Here is a 20,083-nt window from a genome sequence, read left to right on the forward strand (position 1 = left end):
TTGTCATTTTCCTCGCTTGTCTCTACTCCCGCCATTAGTTTTTATTTTCCACTCTCTGCTCTGAGCCACTAGGTTCCCCTTTGGGCCCGATCTAGCCAATAGCATGATAGCACCTACTGGGGAGGCGGGTATAAAGATAGTAAGGTCCCATTTGATTGGTCGAATTTGGATAAACAACCTATGCATGCATGCATCACACAAATGCTTGGCACATAAAATAAATGCAATTTATCACACCTCTCTGTGATACGGATATCGCATATACTATTATCGCAATAACGATAATTTTTCGATATATTGTGCAGCCCTAATTTCTAAGAACTTGCCACATATGTTTTGAACTACTGTAGATTTCCAAGAGACTCTCCCCAGGGACACACTTATGTGTCATAGATCAACACTTTAACCATCTATAGGCTTATTTACATCTCAGATGTATCTCAGATGTATGCTGTATTTATGTTATACAACATTAGTTCATTTAAATGTCAGGCATTAAAAATGTATTCAAATTGCTATTTATTAAGTAATTTGACAATTTGCAGTATGTGTACAGTATTAAAAAAAAATATCCATCAAGTTCCCTCAAGTTGTGTTTCGAGCACTGGACTGTGTATTAAATGTAAAGTTAAAGGCCATCATTTCACACACGTGGATTTGAGATGTAAAGTACAGTAAATCCTGTACATAAGTTAAATAGAGTACGCTTAAGTTCTGAGCCTTTTACAAGCTAAACACGTAGCAGACAATTTGTCTGAACAATGCATTGGGACAGCGGCGTTGCATGATTTACCGTCTTGTTTGGATTACTACACACTGAGTTGTGAAGGGATTTTGCAAGGCATTTTGAAAGTTTTGATATAGACCCGGAAGTTGCACAAATGTTGACTTATTGTCACGTCATCTTCATGGGAATTTACTTGACCAAGCCCTGTTTTTTTCACATCCATCCAGTATTTAAGCCACATTATCACAGATGCCAGAGTAATACAGACTGTGACATTACAGTAACTGGACGAGAGCATCAGCGCAAGGTAACTCACTCATCTCTTGAGTTATGCTACATTTATGGCTTTTGAATCTATCTGTATTACTGGTAACTGAATTATCACTGAATACGAGCAAGCAAAATGTACTATAAATGAAAAAAAAAATATTCTGTGGCAAACAATATTTAGAGAATAAATGTTTCACATTAATCTCTTTAAGCGCTTTTGTTTTGTAGGATGAAGTCAATACAGGCAATGTTACTGATGCTTTTTATTGCATCTGTCTTTTCAAAACGAGTAAGTATCAGGTTATATGTTTTCCTTTATATGTTCATACCTTTATTTTGATGGTCCCTTTAACACATTCAGTTGTCTATAAGTAACATTGATTGCACCTACACGTCTACTAACTCTCATTAAAAATTTAGTAGAGTATTAGTAGAGTATTAGTAGACTAGTAGGGTTAGGGTTAGAATAAGTTGACATGTAGTTGAAAAGTTACTTTTAGTCAGTATAATGTCTGTTGAGGAGCATCACAATAAAGAGTTAGCAGATATTAAGCAGACAGTCTACTTATATTCTAATGAGAGTTAGTTGACATGTAGTTGCAAAGTTACTTATAGTCAACAGAATGTTCAAAAGGGACCATCAAAATAAAGTGTTACCGTTTGTTTTTATATATATGAAAGTTACTTAATAGCTACTTCAATTTCTTTCAAAAGCATACAGTACTATTAATAATAATACTTTTTTTCAACTGTTTGAATCCCCAGTTTCCTTTCCGCAGAAGATTTGATTCATCAGACTCAAGATCCAGTTCCAGAGAGGATTCAAACTCCAAATCTGAATCAAATGAGTCTAAATCAAGTGACTCTATATCAAGTGAATCTGAATCTTCTGAGGAAGTTATTGTGCCACGCACATTCCCTCCAAATAGAAGAACAACAAATCCTCTGACTACTGTCAGGACAACAAAACCCACAATCCCCACGACAGTCACTCCAACTAGAAGAACAACAAATCCTCCGACTACTGTCAGGACATCAAAACCCACAATCCCCATGACAGCCACTACAACTAGAAGAACAACAAATCTGTCAACCGCTGACCAGACAACACAACCCACAATCCCCACGACAGAAGACACCACAACCTGGGTTACGCAGAATGTGACCAGTACTACTAACACGACATGTACACCTGCAAGGCTTGATGATAGCTGCTAATAACTTACAATATTGCTGTATTTTCAAGCAAAACTAATGTACAAATAACAGTGTAAAACTGATTATAGTCTACAGTGTAATATAATGCTTATGCGTTGATAATGAAGGACTTGATACTAATGAATAATATAACTAATTAAGATAAAAATCGCATGTCCACATTGAGGTGTCATGTTCATTTAGATTTTTTTTTTTATTATAAAAAAAAAAACAGAAAACAATTTTATGATGTAAGAAAAAACAATTTTAAATGGGGTTTATTATTAGTAGTACTTTGTCTGAAGTAAAAAAAAAAAAAAAAAAAAAAAAATCACATCAGTCACTCGTCAGCATCGAGTCCTTTTTCAGTAACCGAATGAAATAATAATAAAAATAGTATAAAATTATTATTATCAGTAGTTGTAGTAGTATAACCATAGCATTTGAATAAATGACATGTACCCTGTAATATATGATTTTGTTATTCAATAATGCACAATGAGGTCAAAATAAGTAAGATTGACAGCATCATCCTAGCATGGTTGGGGAAAGTTGCTTTTAAAAGTAATGGGTTACAATATTGCGTTTATTTGTGCAAGTGAGATGAGTAAATGCTCACAATTAGTCTAGAACTACAATAACCGTCATGTTCACACACAACGCCTCTGCACTTACTCAAGATGTCTCTCAACATGGGGACAGGAGAGCTGAGAAACAATGTAACTTGAGTAACTTATTTGATAAAGTAACTCAGATATTTTATTGTAAATTTAAAAGTTATGTGTTACTTTACTAGTTACATGAAAAAAAGTAATCTGATTACATAACTCACGTTACTTGTAATGCATTACCCCAACACTGCCTCCTATGGTATTAAAGTACTTCAATTGATCTAAACAATTTACATCATGCCACATTGCATTCGTTTAGCATGGTTACAGATTATACTGAAAGTCAAAAGGTGCATCTGATGTGTGATAATGAAAAGGCAATTTGGGATTGGAAGCACATTGCTTGTTACAACGTAACTTAATGGTCTATGACATGACCAGTAATCATAGTGATATCCATTTATCATTGTTGCACATGGAAATTGAAAGTCAAGTTTAGCGCATTGCATTTTTGGACACAGCATTTATTCGCACATCTCAAATTGCGTAAGGTCAGCCAGTGATTGTATAAATAATAATAAATAATAAATGTATATAATAATTAACTATTTATAAAGGTTTAAACAGATTTGCCAGCATTAAACAGTTTATACAGTGCTTTATTTTATATCGGAGCCTCATACCTAAATCAAAATGTGTGTTTTTGTTGTTAGGTTAATTATATATAAAGCGTCTGCAAACATTACCAGACGTTGAGGTATTTGATTTGATAGCTCTGTGATTAGAGATGTAATTAAACTTACTGTACGTTGAGAAGAACGTCACATTAGTGGAGTAGAAGTTATGTGCACCATGCTGTTACTTTGTCAACACCAATGTCAAGTGTAAAGAATTAAACTAAATTATTTTATTTGGTATAGTTTTTGAAATGGCCCAGACTATCTGCGATCTCAGAGCGGGATAATTACAGAGCACTAGAGACTCACTCAAACTTCAAAGTTTGACAAATATTTGTCTGAAGCCTACACATCAAGACATTGGCACAAGAAAGACAGAGCTGTGTGATACGTTTTTAGAAATCAAGAGAGGGTTTGACATCTCTCCAGGCAAGTCTTGTAATTTAGACCGTACATCATAGCGTTCAAAACAGGCATTGCATTGATGTGACTGTAGTAGAGAGGTATTTCCTTTTTTTTCCCCCTTCTGTTATTTATCAAAGGAAATGTTTCAAAAGTGGATACAGTTTATATGTGGTTTATAAAGTGTTCAGGGTGGTTGCTGGAAAGTCAGGCCAAGATGCTTGGTTATTGCCTGGGTGTTACTGGACCAAGTCATAAGTTTCTGTTAATAAACAAAATAATGTAAACTGTCATAATTACTGCAGAAATGGCAGAGGAAATATCTCAGCCAGTATATCTGAGCCAATATAAGGGGCCTTCAAGTCAAAAAGCTTAAAGTCACCAAAAATCTAAATGGACAATTCTTTTTTTTTTTTTATGGAATAATGCAGCATTTATTATAAATTACACATCAGTATTTTTTTTTTTAATTCATGTGCCTCGTAATCTTTGATTAAAATAACTTCCCCTCCCTCTTGCAGCATCTCTTCTCTTCTCTGATGATTTGTTTACTGGCGTGAGGGCGGAGCAACCTGTCACTCACATGAGATCCACCAATAGCAAACCACAACCATCCAATCAATTCCACATGTACAAAATCAGGCCCCGCCCTCTTGTTTGAGAAGCTGTTTCACACTGATATGTGTCACAACAGGGAAGAAAAGACCATCAAAACTTCCGTTTCATGCCGACTTAAAAAACACTGTTCTATATCATATGGCTGGGCTGCTGAAAAAACTGCTTAAACCAGCCTAAAATGTACCCAAAACCAATGAACAGACCAGAGAGACTAAGCAGCAAACCAGTTTAGGCTGGTTTAGATTTTTATTTTTTGTGTGTGTTAAATCTACACCACCAAAAATTGTGTTGTACTCTTCCAAAGCCAAACTCTGTCCATGTTAAATGGTTTACTAGATTTGTATCTGTAATTATTTTTTACGGTAGCTTTGGTAGACACTGCTTTATCTTGTGTATTTTTGGTGCACTAAGAAACACTGCATAACTGATATAGGACAAAATTTATTCATAAATGATCATTCATTACATTGAGCAGTATAAAATTACATTTACATTAGGTTTGTAAATAATTGTGCAATGAACAGGAAGACATTGTTGAGATGAAACCGCATAGCAGCAGCTCAAGAACTCGTATGAACCGTGTCTTTGTGCCCTGCGTTTGTCGTCGAACTCACACTAACACCACGTGGCGTGAGTCACCAAGCACCATACAATTAATACATTTGCATTCGTTTGTGTCGACTGTGCTTGATTGTGATTACTTTGCGTTTATGATGGAAGCCTCGGTGGTCTGTGTGTTCTCCTCAGCCGAATCGCTCTCCTGGCTTTCTGTGCTCTGTGAGGAGTCGCTCTCGCTGTCTGCAGCTCCAGGGGTGGCTGTGGTCTCCTCGCTGCTATCTGACTGCTCTTCATTCTCCTCCTGGCTGGCGCTGGCGCTGGCGCTGTCGGTGGCAGTGTCTCCAGCACTTGCCCCCTCGCCGTCTGACTCTTGGTTCCCGGCGGGAACGATCTCTTGGCCTCCCAGAGCCGCCTGGCGGTCTCCTGGCTCCATGTTCTCCATCTCGGGGGTGCTGGTGTCCTCCTCCTCCAGAAGATCATGCACCTGTAGAGCCTGAGAAACAAAAGTCATTCTCGTTTTGATATATCATTCAGTTGTTAATTTGAGGAATCATGTTGCATAAATGGTACAGGAGAGTTACACAAAGACTAATACTGTTTTTAACTCTAAGTATGAGTAAAAGTAACATTACTTGTTAAAGCAAGTCAATATGAAAATGGTTTAAAATGGACAATTCTTGTTTTTATGGAATATTACAGTAGGCTATTTATTATAAATGATTTATCCATGCACAACATAATTTTAAATGTATATGCCCTCATAATATTTAATCAAAATAACTTCCTCTCCCTCTTGCAGCAACATTTTCTCTTCTCTGATGATGTGTTTACTGTCTAGAGGGCGGAGCAACCTGTCACTCACATGAGATCCACCAATAGCAAACCACAACCATCCAATCAGTTCCCCAGGGACAACATCAAGTCCCGCCTTACATTTTGTCTTGTTCGAGAAGCCGTTTCACTCGGATATACGTCACCAGAGGGAAGAAAAGACTATCACAACTTTCACAGTTTCATGCCGACTTTAATTAGCGTCGGGGAAGCTATAGGCTACTTTAAAAGTGTAACAAGCTAGTCAAAATTTAAAGAAGATAAACTACATTCAAGCTAAAGCTTTGAAAAAGTAGCTTTTTGTTGTTTTAACTTTTAGCATAGCTAACTACATTAAATGTATTTAGGAGGGCAGTATGTTAAACAAATAACTGACTATCCAATGATATCATTTATCATTTTATTAGAGCCATATTGTTGCTCATTCAAAAACAGTGACAGGTTTTAAAAGAATAAGCAATCTCAATTAGGGTGACGAAGTATCAAACTTTATCTAAATACAACAACAACAAAACTCTAATTTACATAGCTGAGTAAAAAAAAAAAATAGTACATAAAAGTCGAACTGGTGAATCATTTTTGTTAGCTTGTTCATTTCGTCGTCCTAATGAACTGATTCAATTGAATGAATTGGGCCAACACTATAAACTGAGAGAGATCATTTTAGGATGAACCGACTTTCTAGAACAAATCTGACTATCCAACGCTACATGCTACAAGAGAGACCCGTTCAGGATGATTCAATTCACTGAAATGATTCGCACTTTCCTACGAGAGAAGGGAAGCGAGAGGACCGTTGAGGTGAGTGCGTTTGACTATTCACTCAGCGAAGTAAGGACAAAAAAAACAGCGCAGCACTATACTGCAACTGCCGAAATAAAGGTTGTTACTGGAAAAGCAACACTATTATGAAAATATCTGATTTACTGACACGGTACTGAAACATGTAGTAAAGTTAGCAGCAAAGCTACTTAGTCAGTCACCCGGAACACTGCCCCTAATTACCAAGTAGGTACCATCTGATAGCATGGTTCTGCCACAGTACTTTCTTCTAACATTTGTTCTGCTGTAAATACATCTTTGTTTTCCTTTTCTATTACCTGTCCACCCTGCATATGGGCACATTTTCCAAACAAAAAGTAACCCTTGTATTTACCTTGTGCAGTTGAATCTCTTTCTCCACGTCATTGAAGCTCTGATCATCATAAGCAGACGTCTTCTTGCTCACAAATGTCAAACCGCCTAACTTGTCACTGCTGTAGGACTTGTATGGTGAAGGTAGTTTTTCAATGTTGTTTGCGTCCACATAGACTATGGTTTTTTTGTAGTCGCTTGGGTAGCCCATGCTGTCTCCCCGGCCTGTGTTGATGATGGGGTCCAGCGAGGGCTCGACTGTGGATGGGACTACGGTGCTCTGAGTTTCTCCAGAATTACTCTCACTGGAGTCAGTCTCCTAAATGGACAATATATGTTAATGCACAACTTTTCTATGATTAACAATTTTGATACTGTGTTTGCCTTGACAACTATGCATTCAACAAACACTTTTATCCAAAGCAACTTACATTGCTTTACATTTTATCGGTTGTTTCTTTTTCTGGGAATTTAACCTATGACCTTGGCGTTGCTAGTAGCTGTTTGAGCTACAGAAAGGTCGCCACTTGATACCCTAAATTCTAGGTTTTGAACCAAAACCAGTTGATTTAGTCCACTTTTTAGCAACTGGGCACAATGGTTCTACATGACAGAAAATTTAAGTATTTTAGCATAATCAGAGTGACTCACGTTCTCCTCATCCTCATCAGTTTCAGATTTCTCATCTGCCTCCTGCAAATGCAAAAAGCAATATTGAGACTCGCAGCAGGGTCACTTACAGTGCGTCTAGACCATCAGAATGGTATTTTTAGAGCCTGTTGTCTTTTATTGGCTATTGTGGGAGTGCAGTGACGTGTGATGTGGTCAGAGGATGAGTCTTCATTTACCTCAGTGTCATCTTCACTGTCTGTGCTTTCATTGGAATCTGCTGGTGTGGTCTGAAACACAACCAAACTCCTTGCCATTAATAAAACAATACTGTACTGCTCATGTATGTGCTAATTACCATATCCTTGAATTTAAATAGCTCAAATGGGCTAGTTTATATCAGCACTTTGACATTTAGTAATAGTTCACAAATTTTCCTGTAGTTCACCCATCATTTGTCATCTGTGCCTTTCTTTCTTCAGTGGATCATTTTTATGTATTAGTCCATGCGATTTTGTGAGGAACAGTGAGCTGTTAACCACTGCAACCGAATCAGTGAGTCAATGAGTCATTCAGACCATTTTTTTAATAATGAATTGAATCAACCAACTCTTTGAAAAGATCTGACTCAAAGAACAAATTGGTTCTTTTTTGTAGGTTTTTTGTAATTTCTCAGCTTGACAACCCCAGTCCTCATTTTATTGAAAAGACGTGGTCAAGATATTACTCCATTTCACATTTTGTGTTCCACAAAAGAAAGAAATGGCACAAGGGTGAATAACCAACAGAATTTTAGGGGTTAACTTTTCTCTTATAGATATTGTAGAGGCTATAGAGGACGGGTTTTACCTGTGTAGATTCTGCCTGGAACATATCAGCAGCAGCTTTTTGTAGAATAGGAGGTGGCTGTATAGGACAGATGTTTTGTTAAAATAGCAGTAGTTTATATACAAATTATTAATTTCAACACAGTGTTAATTTTACCCATATTAAATAAGATACTTGCCCTTTGAACAGCAATCATTTCTTCTGAGCTCTCTGAACTGCTGGCTGAGCGCTTGACCTGGGGGAAAAAGAGTGCATTTACACATTTGAAGAAAAAAGATCATAGTGTAATATTTTAAAGCCCAGATTTCACAATTAAAATGAACTTACAGGCAGGCAGAAGACTGTGGCGATGAGGAGGGTTAAAACGATAACGGTCTTCATTTTTGTGCAAAATCCTCTAAAAAAGAGAGAAAAACAAAGAGATGCACAGTTGCAATGAACGTCAATTTTGAACCATTAGGCCATTAAAAAGTTATGCCAACTAATGCACGGTAGTGAGACATGTATTACATAGAGGATTGCCTGTTCTGTTTTACTTTAATGTTCTAACTATAAACTGCCTCAAGAATGTGTGTTTTTGGTATTTACTGCAAGGCAAGCCGACCCGGAAGGAAGCATGCCTTTTAAGGGCACTCAGAATCACGTTGGTAAATGCCAAAGAACTTCCTCACCATGAAACATCTAATTTATTTTCAGCTACAACTGCAGTGCATAAAGTATAAGTTGAGGCAGCGTGTGCTTGGCGATACCTATAATGATCTCCCTCTGGTGTATAATTCCAGAAGTTATATGTAGACTATGTAGCAGCCGCAATCCCAAGAAATAGCACGCCTCTGGCTCCAGACTTAGTTTCTCATTTGAATCTTTGTAGCAGTGAGCCAAGGACTAAAATTTGTGGCGTCAAAGGAAATGTGAAGTGCAGCACGAACACTAAGCGTGGAAGCGTTTTGTTGAGGCTGCCGGCAGAAGTAATGGTGGCAACTGTCAGTCAGCCAGTATTATTATTCTTTTGTATGGAACTTTAATTTAGTGGTTGTGTCGCTGGAATAAATGACTCAGTTGACAAATTAGTAAGGCCTTTATGTGCCATAGCCGCAACTTCCTCTTTCGTCTGACAAGTTCATGTTAATCATCTCTGCCTATAATAAACTGTGGTTGGAATCATTAAAAGTCTTCATAACTTCAGTCTTGTACTTACATTGAGGCTGAAAAAGAACTGCATTTTTTAACTTAGAGCAGCATCAATGCATAAAATGAATTTATTCATGATTCACGGTTAAAATAGGCTGTAGCTATACATGATCCCAAACTAAGTCCCTCACGTGCTATAAATACAGATAAATGCCTGACGAACCTGATCAATTGCAGACTACAAGCAAGTAAATACATTCCACATAATACTTCTTCCAACATCTGCATACTGAATCTTTGGACGACAATTGGTTTTTAACCTCAACATCCTAAAGAATAAAAACAAATGAATTGTTTAATTGTGACTTACCTCTTTCTCTTAGAGAAATTTGAAGTCCTTTGACTGTCAGAGGATAGACTGAGGTCCTGTTTATCAGATGAGATCTTGCAATGTTTTGATGCTAGTGAGAGATGGCTGCTGGTTTGGCTTTTAAACCATGTTCCCTCAGGAAACAGCCAATGGCTGGGAAGCTTGTGATGTCATGAGGTTTACCGCTGCTGTCCCACCTTTTTGCTCCCACTCTTCCTGTGGTTTATATGGCCAGGCAATGCAAACATTCACAGCCAGGCATGACAAGCACAAAAAATAAAACCAATATCCTGTATTGCTCTTAGGATCCTTGATATAATGTTGTCATGCTTATTATTATTACTAACATATTATGCATATACCATGGAAAGACTCAATGTCCACTATAATTGTTATTGTATAATAAAACAGGGCAAATAAATATTTAATAGCTTCAATTAAGGGGGTTTAATGCCTCTAGCTGTAAAGCAGAATGAAGTGTTAAGTGTGTAATCAGTTCAAACTTTGGTAGGGAACAGTGTGTCACAGAAAATCACAAAAGGAGCAGTTTATTGTAATATATTAGAAGTTTATATTTGGTAGTGTTTGCTAGGCACTATTACTGTTGTTTTGGGATTCAAATTCCCCACAAGTACCTTTTTGCTATGAACATGAATGATACCTCAAATTTTGAGCCTTGTGTGGATTTTTCAAATCAATAAACAGATTAGAAATTAAATGAATAATAACTGAATTACTTATACATCTGCAATGAATGAGAGCATGCAAATTAATTGGAATGAATACCTAGCCATTCACTGTATATATTAATATCATGTTATAAGCCTGTGTGTGTGTGTGTGTGTGTGTGTGTGTGTGTGTGTGTGTGTGTGTGTGTGTGTGTGTGTGTGTGTGTGTGTGTGTGTGTGTGTGTGTGTGTGTGTGTGTGTGTGTGTGTGTGTGTGTGTGTGTGTGTGTGTGTGTGTGTGTGTGTGTGTGTGTGAGAGAGAGAGAGTGTTTTGGGGGATGGTGGTTGATGTGCACGTGTTCAAATACCTAAACCACTGTGCAAGTATCACTTAGATGTTCTTCTTATTATGTTACAAATTTCAGTAGTAACTAATATATGATAAAATAGGTTCACGGTTTAACATAATAGTTCATCATATTATTATTTAGGTGAGATTTATGTACACTGCACCCATGTGTTTCACATAAAAAGGAAGAAAAATATTTTACAGTTTATTTTGAGTAGGGTGATGGTGTGTCATACCAAAATCACATGAATTTCCCATCAGTCTGTATCATTCCTATGATTCACAGTCTGTTAGTAGCAGTAAAGTCAGATGCTCAAAATTTGCAATCACCAGTATTGTGCATCCTTCTGTGTTATTCTGTTCACTTACAGAAAATGTAGTCTTTGACTATTGTATGTTAAGGAGACAAGACAATTTTGCATTCCCTTACTTCTATACAATTATTCACCATTAACGAGCAGCACATGCACATAAATAAGCTACTGAAAGTGATAGTTAGTGTTCATGATTCATGATTTGCTAAGATATTGTGAGGTGTACCTCAGGGCAGCAATTAAAGAGACTGAATATTAGTGCTTATGATTGACAGGCAGCTTATAGACTTGAAACATCATGCATCACTCTATATAAGAATCATTCTACCAACTTATGTAAGTGAAGACAAAAAAAGTCAAAGGGACTTTAAAGTGCAAGTAAATGGGGAAATAAAGTACATCAGACATACTAATCGTAGGTTGTCATCTAGAAACATCATCTTGAGAACACATGTGTTAAGACATGCAGCATTGAACCACCATTCATATAAGAAGTGAAATGTTTTTCATTTCTTCACTCAGGCAAATGTTGTAAGAAGTCTACAGTTGGTGTCTGGATTTTTTTTTTTATGTTAAAATAAGTGTCTTGCTGTCATGCATGGCGGCAGAACCACCTGTGGCTCACGGATGGATTAACAAAAAAACTCAGAGACACCACTACAACACCACAGAATTACAGAAACTTTCCCAATTCTGTTAGAAAATAATCCCACGGACTGGTGTGTGATTTCACACCATATAGCTTACATATTTCCAAATGTATCAGTCAAATGAATGACTGGAAATGTAAGGTTTTTTTTTTTTTTTTTTTTTTTTTTTTCATCAATGAGTCATTAACTAACAAAATATCTTCGGTTAATTAAGTTAATGTCAGTCCTCACTGAAAAGAAAAATACTACATGACACAACAAAATCAAAGCCAATCAGAGCATATATGATTTGATGCAGATCCAGTGACTGTTCTGAATGTCAGCATCTTATGCCCGGTACACATTGTACAATTTTAGGCTGTCCCAGATGAAAGATGACCAATCATGGTGATTTCTGTGGTCGTAGCTCCTAAAACAATGGTCCTACGTCGTACAATGAGAGAGGTTCAAAGACGGCGACCAAAGATAGCCAAGAGAGCCTTTTGCTGCTACGACCTACGTCTACTGACTAGTCAATACAAATGCAACCTGAAATGGCGTATTAACGCGACATGGCGCTAAAACTTAAAACTGCTTACCTCAAGCTCCATTTGCAAAATTGGCATGCCTCTTTACCTAGCCATGACCGCGTCCATATTCTCCTCTTTCGCTTCCTCCTCTTTTTTCAGCGCATATAAAAAACACAATTGCCAAAGTATGATTCATCTTGTTCTATTTGTTTAGCACTAGCGCATGTTGATGACATTTTATTCTTCTATGCTAATTTGTATCGTAGTCTACGATTCAATAGATGTCATCTTCGTACAGTATACATACATGTCGTACCCAAGTTTATTAGATCAGTGTCGTATGATATTATAGGATTGCCGAAATCGCACAGTCTGTAGCAGACATTAAGCTTGATGCGGGCGGTGACCGGCGGCCAGTGAAGTAAAACGAAAACCGGTGTAATTTGAGCTCTCTTGAATTAATTTAAGACACAAACGTGCCACCAAATTTTGCTTTCAGAAAGGTCGGGTAAAAGAGCATTGAAGCATTTTCTATCAAGAAATGACAGTAGTCTAGTTTTTGAAGTTTATATTTTCGTAAAACACTTCTTTCAAGTTCAGGCCTTACCTGAATGCCATTATTGATGTTATGATGAATTCCTGAGCTGGGTGGGAAGGCAAGGAGATCTGTCTTCACTCGGTTAGAGGTGGCGTTCTGGCGATCCATGTAGCCACTATTGCAATCCTCTGGCTGGGATAAGATGTTGAGCTGCTTATAGTCTGTGTAGCAGAGGTAGGAAAATTCAAGTGCTGGATAAAAGGACCTAGTCACGTTGTGTACATTGAGAAAAGAAGGTGGCCAAGTATAGATCCCAGAGGTACCCCATTGGCTGAAGTGACTCAGACCCTAAGACAAAGATACCTCCACAAAACCTTGAAAGATCTACCTGTGAGGTGAGACTCAGCCCAGCCGAGTTCTGTGATAATAATTGTAGCGATGGTAGACAAGAAGATCTGATAATAATAATTCGTTACATTTATATAGCGCTTTTTCTGAGACCTCAAAGCGCTTTACATAGATGGGGGAATCTCCTCAACCACCACCAATGTGCAGCATCCACTTGGATGATGCGACGGCAGCCATATTGCGCCAGAACGCTCACCACACACCAGCTTACTGGTGGAGAGGAGACAGTGATGAAGCCAATCAGTATATGGGGATGATTAGGAGGCCATGATGGACAGAGGCCAAGGGGCAAATTTGGCCAGGATGCCGGGGATGATTTAAAGTGTTGAAAAGTTGAAAAGTCAAGCAGAATGAGATCTTATGGACTGCAAGGAGCTCTCGCCAAACACAAAGTAGTCTCAACTGAATTTTTCTTTTTGAAGCTGAACAGTGATTGCTAGCTTAATAGAAAACAAGTTATTTAAGTTTTTTCACTGAACCATGAGTGAGACTGGCATTTTTTTATTTTATTTTTTTATGTAGTTTTGTGTATGTTTTCTTAAACCGTTTTGAATTTGCATGTTTGACTCTTAATTTAAGTTAAACTCACTTAAACTTTCTTGAATCCCTAATGGTCACTGGCATGTTGGTATGAGTGTGAATGTTCACTAACAGGATCAAGGCTAACATTAGGAAATATGTTTAAGTATTAAACTTATCCCTGCTTTAACGGATGAAGCCATCACAGACACAAGACAGAATTGTGACTGTCCAGTGACATTTCAATCAATGTTAAGTCTGTGAGTGGTGATCTTTTCTCCACAATGTCTGTGTTTCATGCAGGGATGGACTTTATGAACTCAGTGAAGCATGCACCAGGACTGCATTCTAATCAGCCTAGTCTTTGCTTCTGTACTGCGGTTTGGTGGCTTTGGAAATTAAGTTAAAAAAAAATATTTTTAAAAAGACCACATGGCTTCAATTCAGCCCTGATCCAAAACATTAGTTTATGAAGTTGATGTCACCCTTTACAAGACTTAAACAAATGAAGTTCCAAGTCATGTGCCATTAAATAGGCCCCAAACCATTAATCTTTGAGGTCAATTTGTTTGGAAACATTCTGTAGGAACACATTACCTATACGGATTATACATTCCCAAACATGCTTTTAAAGGACCGTTGAATTAAATTATCAGCTTCTGAACTGTTAAAACTATATTAGGCCATTAATATCAGATGTGGTCTAGATTACACTGTTTTATAACTGGGGAATAACATGATCAAGACCTACAAACCATTGAGACTCTTTTATGGCTATGGCAATGGAAAATCCGCATAAGCCAGTCAATGTGGGGAAATCTGTCATGCACTATGTATGTAATATAGTTAGGCTGATATAGTCCTCAGCTATACAGTGTCAGAAAATGTACAGTATATCTATATGTGAAAGTAAAAAAAATAAAATTGGCAGCGCGTGTTAACCACTAAGCGTGTAGGTTTAAGTAGTAGGTTCTTAACCCCAAAGGTTCAGCAGACATGTCAAATGTATGCTCTGCTTCCTGTCAGGGAACTTCAGATGTAAAATTCAGTCTGGATCAATTTAGGCATGAAGTATTTTGGGAATTCTTGGGAAGATTGGAAGAAAGTGATGTGAAAACACAAACAGGAAACTGAAACTGGAACTTTCTGAAACTGGAGGATAGCATACCGTGGAGGAGCCTACTGACTCAGAATTTGTCTGAAACTGAACCACATACTGTATACTTGGTCAAAAACAATAGCGTTGTCATCCATAGTCTGGAAACAGAATAACCTAATGTGTGTAAACACATACAAAGCTTTGAAATAACCTTTCTGTTTGTTTTGTATGTTATATAATGTTATATGGGGCATGGAAAGGGAAAAATACTTTATATACTTGCCTTTCCCACTTTAGATGAAGTTTGAACATAAAAACCTCAATAGTTTTTACTGTCTAGATCCAACAGTAACACAATAAGAATAATAAAATTAATCTTGTGGAAACCTCTTAAAACAAGGAACTTCTTCCATCAACAAAACAACTTTTGACGACAAAAACTGGGGTAGGCAGAACAACAATGATGCATTATATTATTTTATTTTATTTTTATTTTTTTATTGACTTTTGGATTGTACATTTAAGAGACTCTGCAGTACATTGTAAAAATAATATTCTTAGATAAAATGATTATTGTAGGTTTTTTGGGTTTACTTATTGTAACTCCTTTGAACTTTCAGGAACAAAATTTCCCACAAATAATGTGATGTATTCATTAATATGTAAGTTGTTGATGCTTAATCTCATTTAAAGATTTTAATTTACATTGGAAATTGATACAAATATAGTTTGCAGTTCGAGTCATGGCATCTTAATATTTTAGGTTCAGTTAATATTTTTAGTTGTTTACTTTGAGAAGATTTGTTACTGCATTTGTTCTTGAGTGATTACGTCATGTCCAGAAATAATGAAAACAAAGTCTGGCTCATGTGTGGCTTGTAGCTACAATAAATAGTGTAACAATAAATAAATGTAAACTCTGAAATAGTATGCAACAGTTAAATCCCAGAAGTAAAAATGCCATCCATTTTCTGCATACATTCTTAAAAATAAAGGTTCTTTTTTTGGCACTGATGGCTCAATCAAGAACCTTTAACATACCAGCAGCCATATCACCCTGCAGCCCAAGACTGGTTGCCCACTGAAGCTAAGCAGGGCTGAGCCTGGTTAGTACCTGGATGGGAGACTTCCTGGGAAAAACCAGGTTGCTGCTGGAAGAGGTGCTAGTGAGGCCAGCAGGGGGTGCTCACCCTGTGGTCTGTGTGGGTCCTAACGCCCCAGTGTAGTGACGGGGACACTATACTGCCAAAAGAGCACCGTCCTTCGGATGAGACGTTAATTAAACCGAGGTCCTGACTCTCTGTGGTCATTAAAAAATCCCAGGATGTCCTTCGAAAAAGAGTAGGGGTGTAACCCCGGCATCCTGGCCAAATTTGCCCCTTGGCCTCTGTCGATCATGGCCTCCTAATCATCCCCATATACTGATTGGCTTCATCACTGTCTCCTCTCCACCAGTAAGCTGGTGTGTGGTGAGCGTTCTGGCGCAATATGGCTGCCGTCGCATCATCCAAGTGGATGCTGCACATTGGTGGTGGTTGAGGAGATTCCCCCCTTCTATGTGAAGCGCTTTGAGGTCTCAGAAAAAGCGCTATATAAATGTAACAAATTATTATTATTACAAGGAACCTTTACATTCTACAATGCTGTTTGTAGACTACAGCTCAGCATTCAATACCATAGTGCCCTCTATGCTTGATGTGAAACTCCGGGCTCTGGGCTTAAACAGCTTGCTGTGCAGCTGGATCCTGGACTTCCTGTCAAACAGACGCCAAGTGGTTAGAATGGGCAGTAACATCTCCTCATCACTGACCCTCAACACTGGAGCCCCTCAGGGCTGTGTTCTCAGCCCACTCTTGTACTCCTTGTACACACATGACTGTATGGCAACTCACAGCTCCAATACCATCATTAAGTTTGCTGATGATACGACGGGGGTAGGTTTGATCACCGATAACAACGAAACAGCCTACAGAGATGAGGTGCACACTCTGTCACGCTGGTGTCAGGAGCATAACCTCTTCCTCAACGTCAGCAAGACCAAGGAGCTAGTGGTCGACTTCAGGAGGAGTGGCAGAGAACACAGCCCCATCACCATCAATGGAGCACCGGTGGAGAGAGTCAGCAGCTTCAAGTTCCTCGGTGTCCACATCACAGAGGAACTCACATGGTCCGTCCACACCAAGGCCGTTGTGAAGAAGGCTCATCAGCGCCTCTTCTTCCTGAGACGGCTGAGGAAGTTTGGAATGAACCGCCATATCCTCACACGGTTCTACACCAGTACTGTAGAGAGCATCGTGACTGGCTGCATCACTGCCTGGTACGGCAATACCATCGCCCGCGACCGCAAAGCCCTGCAAAGGGTGGTGCACACTGCCAGTCGTATCATCGGAGGTGAGCTTCCCTCCCTCCAGGAAATATATGCCAGGCGGTGTGTGAAGAAAGCTCGGAGGATCATCAGAGACTCTAGCCACCCGAGCCATGGGCTGTTCTCACTGCTACCATCAGGCAGGCGGTACCGCAGCATCAGGACACGCACCAGCCGACTCCATGACAGCTTCTTCCCGCAAGCAATTCGATTTCTAAACTCTTGATCCCAAGTGATCAATAACCATAAACATACTGCATCTCAAAACACCTCAACTTAACCTACTGTATATTTACATCTATTTTTCTTTCGCATGTGTATTTATTGTATGTATAGATGTCTATATTGTATATTGTACATTATTTATTGTATATTGTATAGTATATATGGTGCTGTGAGTTATCGTGTGCACATTAGAGGTGTAATCTGTAAGTGTAAATTGTTTCGTCCATTGTGTCATGACTGCTATGCTGCTTGGAACTGCACCTAAGAATTTCACCACTGTTGCACTTGTGTATATGGTTGTGTGACAATAAAAGTGATTTGATTTGATTTGATTTTGACAAAAGGTTCTTTATAGTTCTTTAGATTACTGAAATGTTCTTCACACTAAGAAAACATGGTTCTTTTAAGAACAGTTCACTGAAAGGTTCTTTTGGAAACCAAAATGGTTCTTCTATGGCATCGCTGTGAAAACCCCCTTTTGGAACCTTTATTTTTAAGAGTGTAGGACAATTGATTTTTAACAATAACTCATAAACCTTTAGGACAAACCTACTGTGAGCTACAAGGTTTTTAATTGATGGTTTTGTTGAAGTGTGCATTATTTCAACTTATTTTTTTAATAAACATTTTAATAACATTGCATGTCAGAGCACAAACCAAGCCATGAAGTCCAAGGAATCGTCTGCACCATCTCCCCACTGGCCTTCACCATGACATTGGAGTTAACAATTCGGGCATCTCGATGGGTGGTTAGAGGGGAACGTCTGAAGAGCGGGCTGCAAATCCCCAGTATCTCCATTGTCAAAGGCCAGATCGTAAATGAGATGTTCCACATCAATGACGAGCCGATACGAACTATCCTGGAGAAGCCCATCAAAAGCCTTGGTCGGTGGTACAACACAGATCTCAAAGATGCCGAACAGGTGGAACAACTCAAGCAGGATACCATCAGTGGCCTGAAGCAGATCAAAAGCAATGCTCTCCCAGGGAAGTTGAAGCTCTGGTGCCTTCAGTTCGGACTGCTGCCCCGCCTCATGTGGCCAATTTCCATCTATGAGGTCACCCTATCCCATGCCAATCAGTTGGAGCGATTGGTGAATGTGCAGGTGAGAAAGTGGCTTGGCAATGGAGGCCTCTCGTTGCCAATCTCAAGCCTGGTGGAGGAGTACAAATGTGCTCTAAAGCAAGGCTCGAAATGACCCTCACAGAATCTTGGGATCCCTTCGTCAGAGGGGCTGCTCCCGCCCTAGCCACAGGGAGGAGGTGGAGGTCGCAAAGTCCGCTCTGAGACACTGGGACATAGTGGGCCAAGTCCAACAAGGCAGAGGGGGCCTAGGGCTGCGAGCAACAACACCCACATGGTAGAAGGCTACTCCAGCTGAACGCTGGCGCCTGGTGGTTGAGGAGGTGCGCCACCAGGAGGAAGCAGACAGGTGTCCCAGAGCGGTGTTCCAAGCCAAGCAAGGCTGCTGGATGAGGTGGGAAGGTGTGGAGAGGAGGAAGATCACTTGGAGCGAGCTGTGGAACACGGAGTCCAATATGCTGAGCTTTACAATCAGAGCCACAGATGATGTCCTGCCCTCTCCAACCAATCTACATCTCTGGTTTGGAGAGGATCCAGCCTGCCTCCAGTGTCTTGCACCACCAACCCTGAAACACATCCTGGTGGGCTGCAAGACCAGCCTTATGCAAGATACACCTGGCACCACAACCAAGTGCTGAAGTGCCTGGCTGTTACACTGGAGAGTAAGAGGGTAACCATCAATGCCATGCCCCTGGAAGCCTAGACTACCTTCCGCCAACCAACATCCTTCATCTGGGAAGGGGAGAAATGGTTGACCAATCGATCGCCTCCAGACTCATGTCCACTGAACGCAGCCCAGGAATGGGAAATGTGGGTAGACTTAAGTCAGAGGCTCACCTTCCCACCCAAAATTGCAGAGACCAATCTGCGCCCAGACCAGGTCCTTTGGTCCAAAACCTGTTGACGTGTCTTTATAGTAGAACTGACAGTCCTGTGGGAGGAAGCCATCGATGAAGCAATTGAAAGGAAAAGGTTGCTATATGCAGTTTTGGCTGCCGAAGCAAAGGTTCGGTGCTGGAAGATAAATGTGCGTCCAGTGGAAGTGGGCTGCAGGGGCTTTGTAGCTAGTTCCACCACAAGGCTACTAAAGGAGGTTGGAATCAGAGGACAGGCTCAGCGGAAGACCATCAAAGACCTTGCAACTGCTGACAAAAGAAGCAGTCACTGGCTGTGGCTGAAGCGGAAGGAGACTGTATGGGCTCCAAAGTGACCTCATGGAACCTCCGGTGCGACACACACCAAGGTCTGATCAGCCTGTGGTGGGCCAGCCTCGGGTGAGGGTGTATTGTGATAAAAGGCTGAAACACCCAATGAGGCTGGGGTATTGAAGGCACCAGGCGGTCATCCCCCAATCCAACCCCACCAAAGAGGACATCTCCAACAGCGCTTGCTG

The 20,083-nt window shown here is 39.5% G+C and overlaps 1 protein-coding gene and 1 long non-coding RNA gene across 2 annotated transcripts; one reads left to right on the plus strand and one right to left on the minus strand.

Moving 5' to 3' along the window:
- The first annotated feature begins 935 nt into the window (after positions 1-935).
- On the plus strand, positions 936-2,376 carry LOC309489095. Its single transcript, XR_014202345.1, has 3 exons — positions 936-1,034; positions 1,226-1,286; positions 1,763-2,376. It is a non-coding gene; the product is annotated as an uncharacterized lncRNA (long non-coding RNA).
- Positions 2,377-4,927: 2,551 nt separating this feature from the next.
- On the minus strand, positions 4,928-10,105 carry spp1 (secreted phosphoprotein 1). Its single transcript, XM_082157640.1, has 8 exons — positions 9,964-10,105; positions 8,790-8,859; positions 8,641-8,697; positions 8,484-8,540; positions 7,874-7,924; positions 7,677-7,718; positions 7,048-7,344; positions 4,928-5,553 (listed from the first exon to the last, which is right to left on the minus strand). Exons 2-8 carry the CDS (start codon positions 8,841-8,843, stop codon positions 5,200-5,202), a joined length of 912 nt encoding a protein of 303 aa, XP_082013766.1. The 5' UTR covers positions 8,844-8,859; positions 9,964-10,105; the 3' UTR covers positions 4,928-5,199.
- Between the last annotated feature and the right edge of the window lie 9,978 nt (positions 10,106-20,083).

The sequence above is a fragment of the Leuciscus leuciscus genome, assembly GCF_965113295.1.
Source record: "Leuciscus leuciscus genome assembly, chromosome: 24".
Lineage (NCBI taxonomy): Eukaryota > Metazoa > Chordata > Actinopteri > Cypriniformes > Leuciscidae > Leuciscus > Leuciscus leuciscus.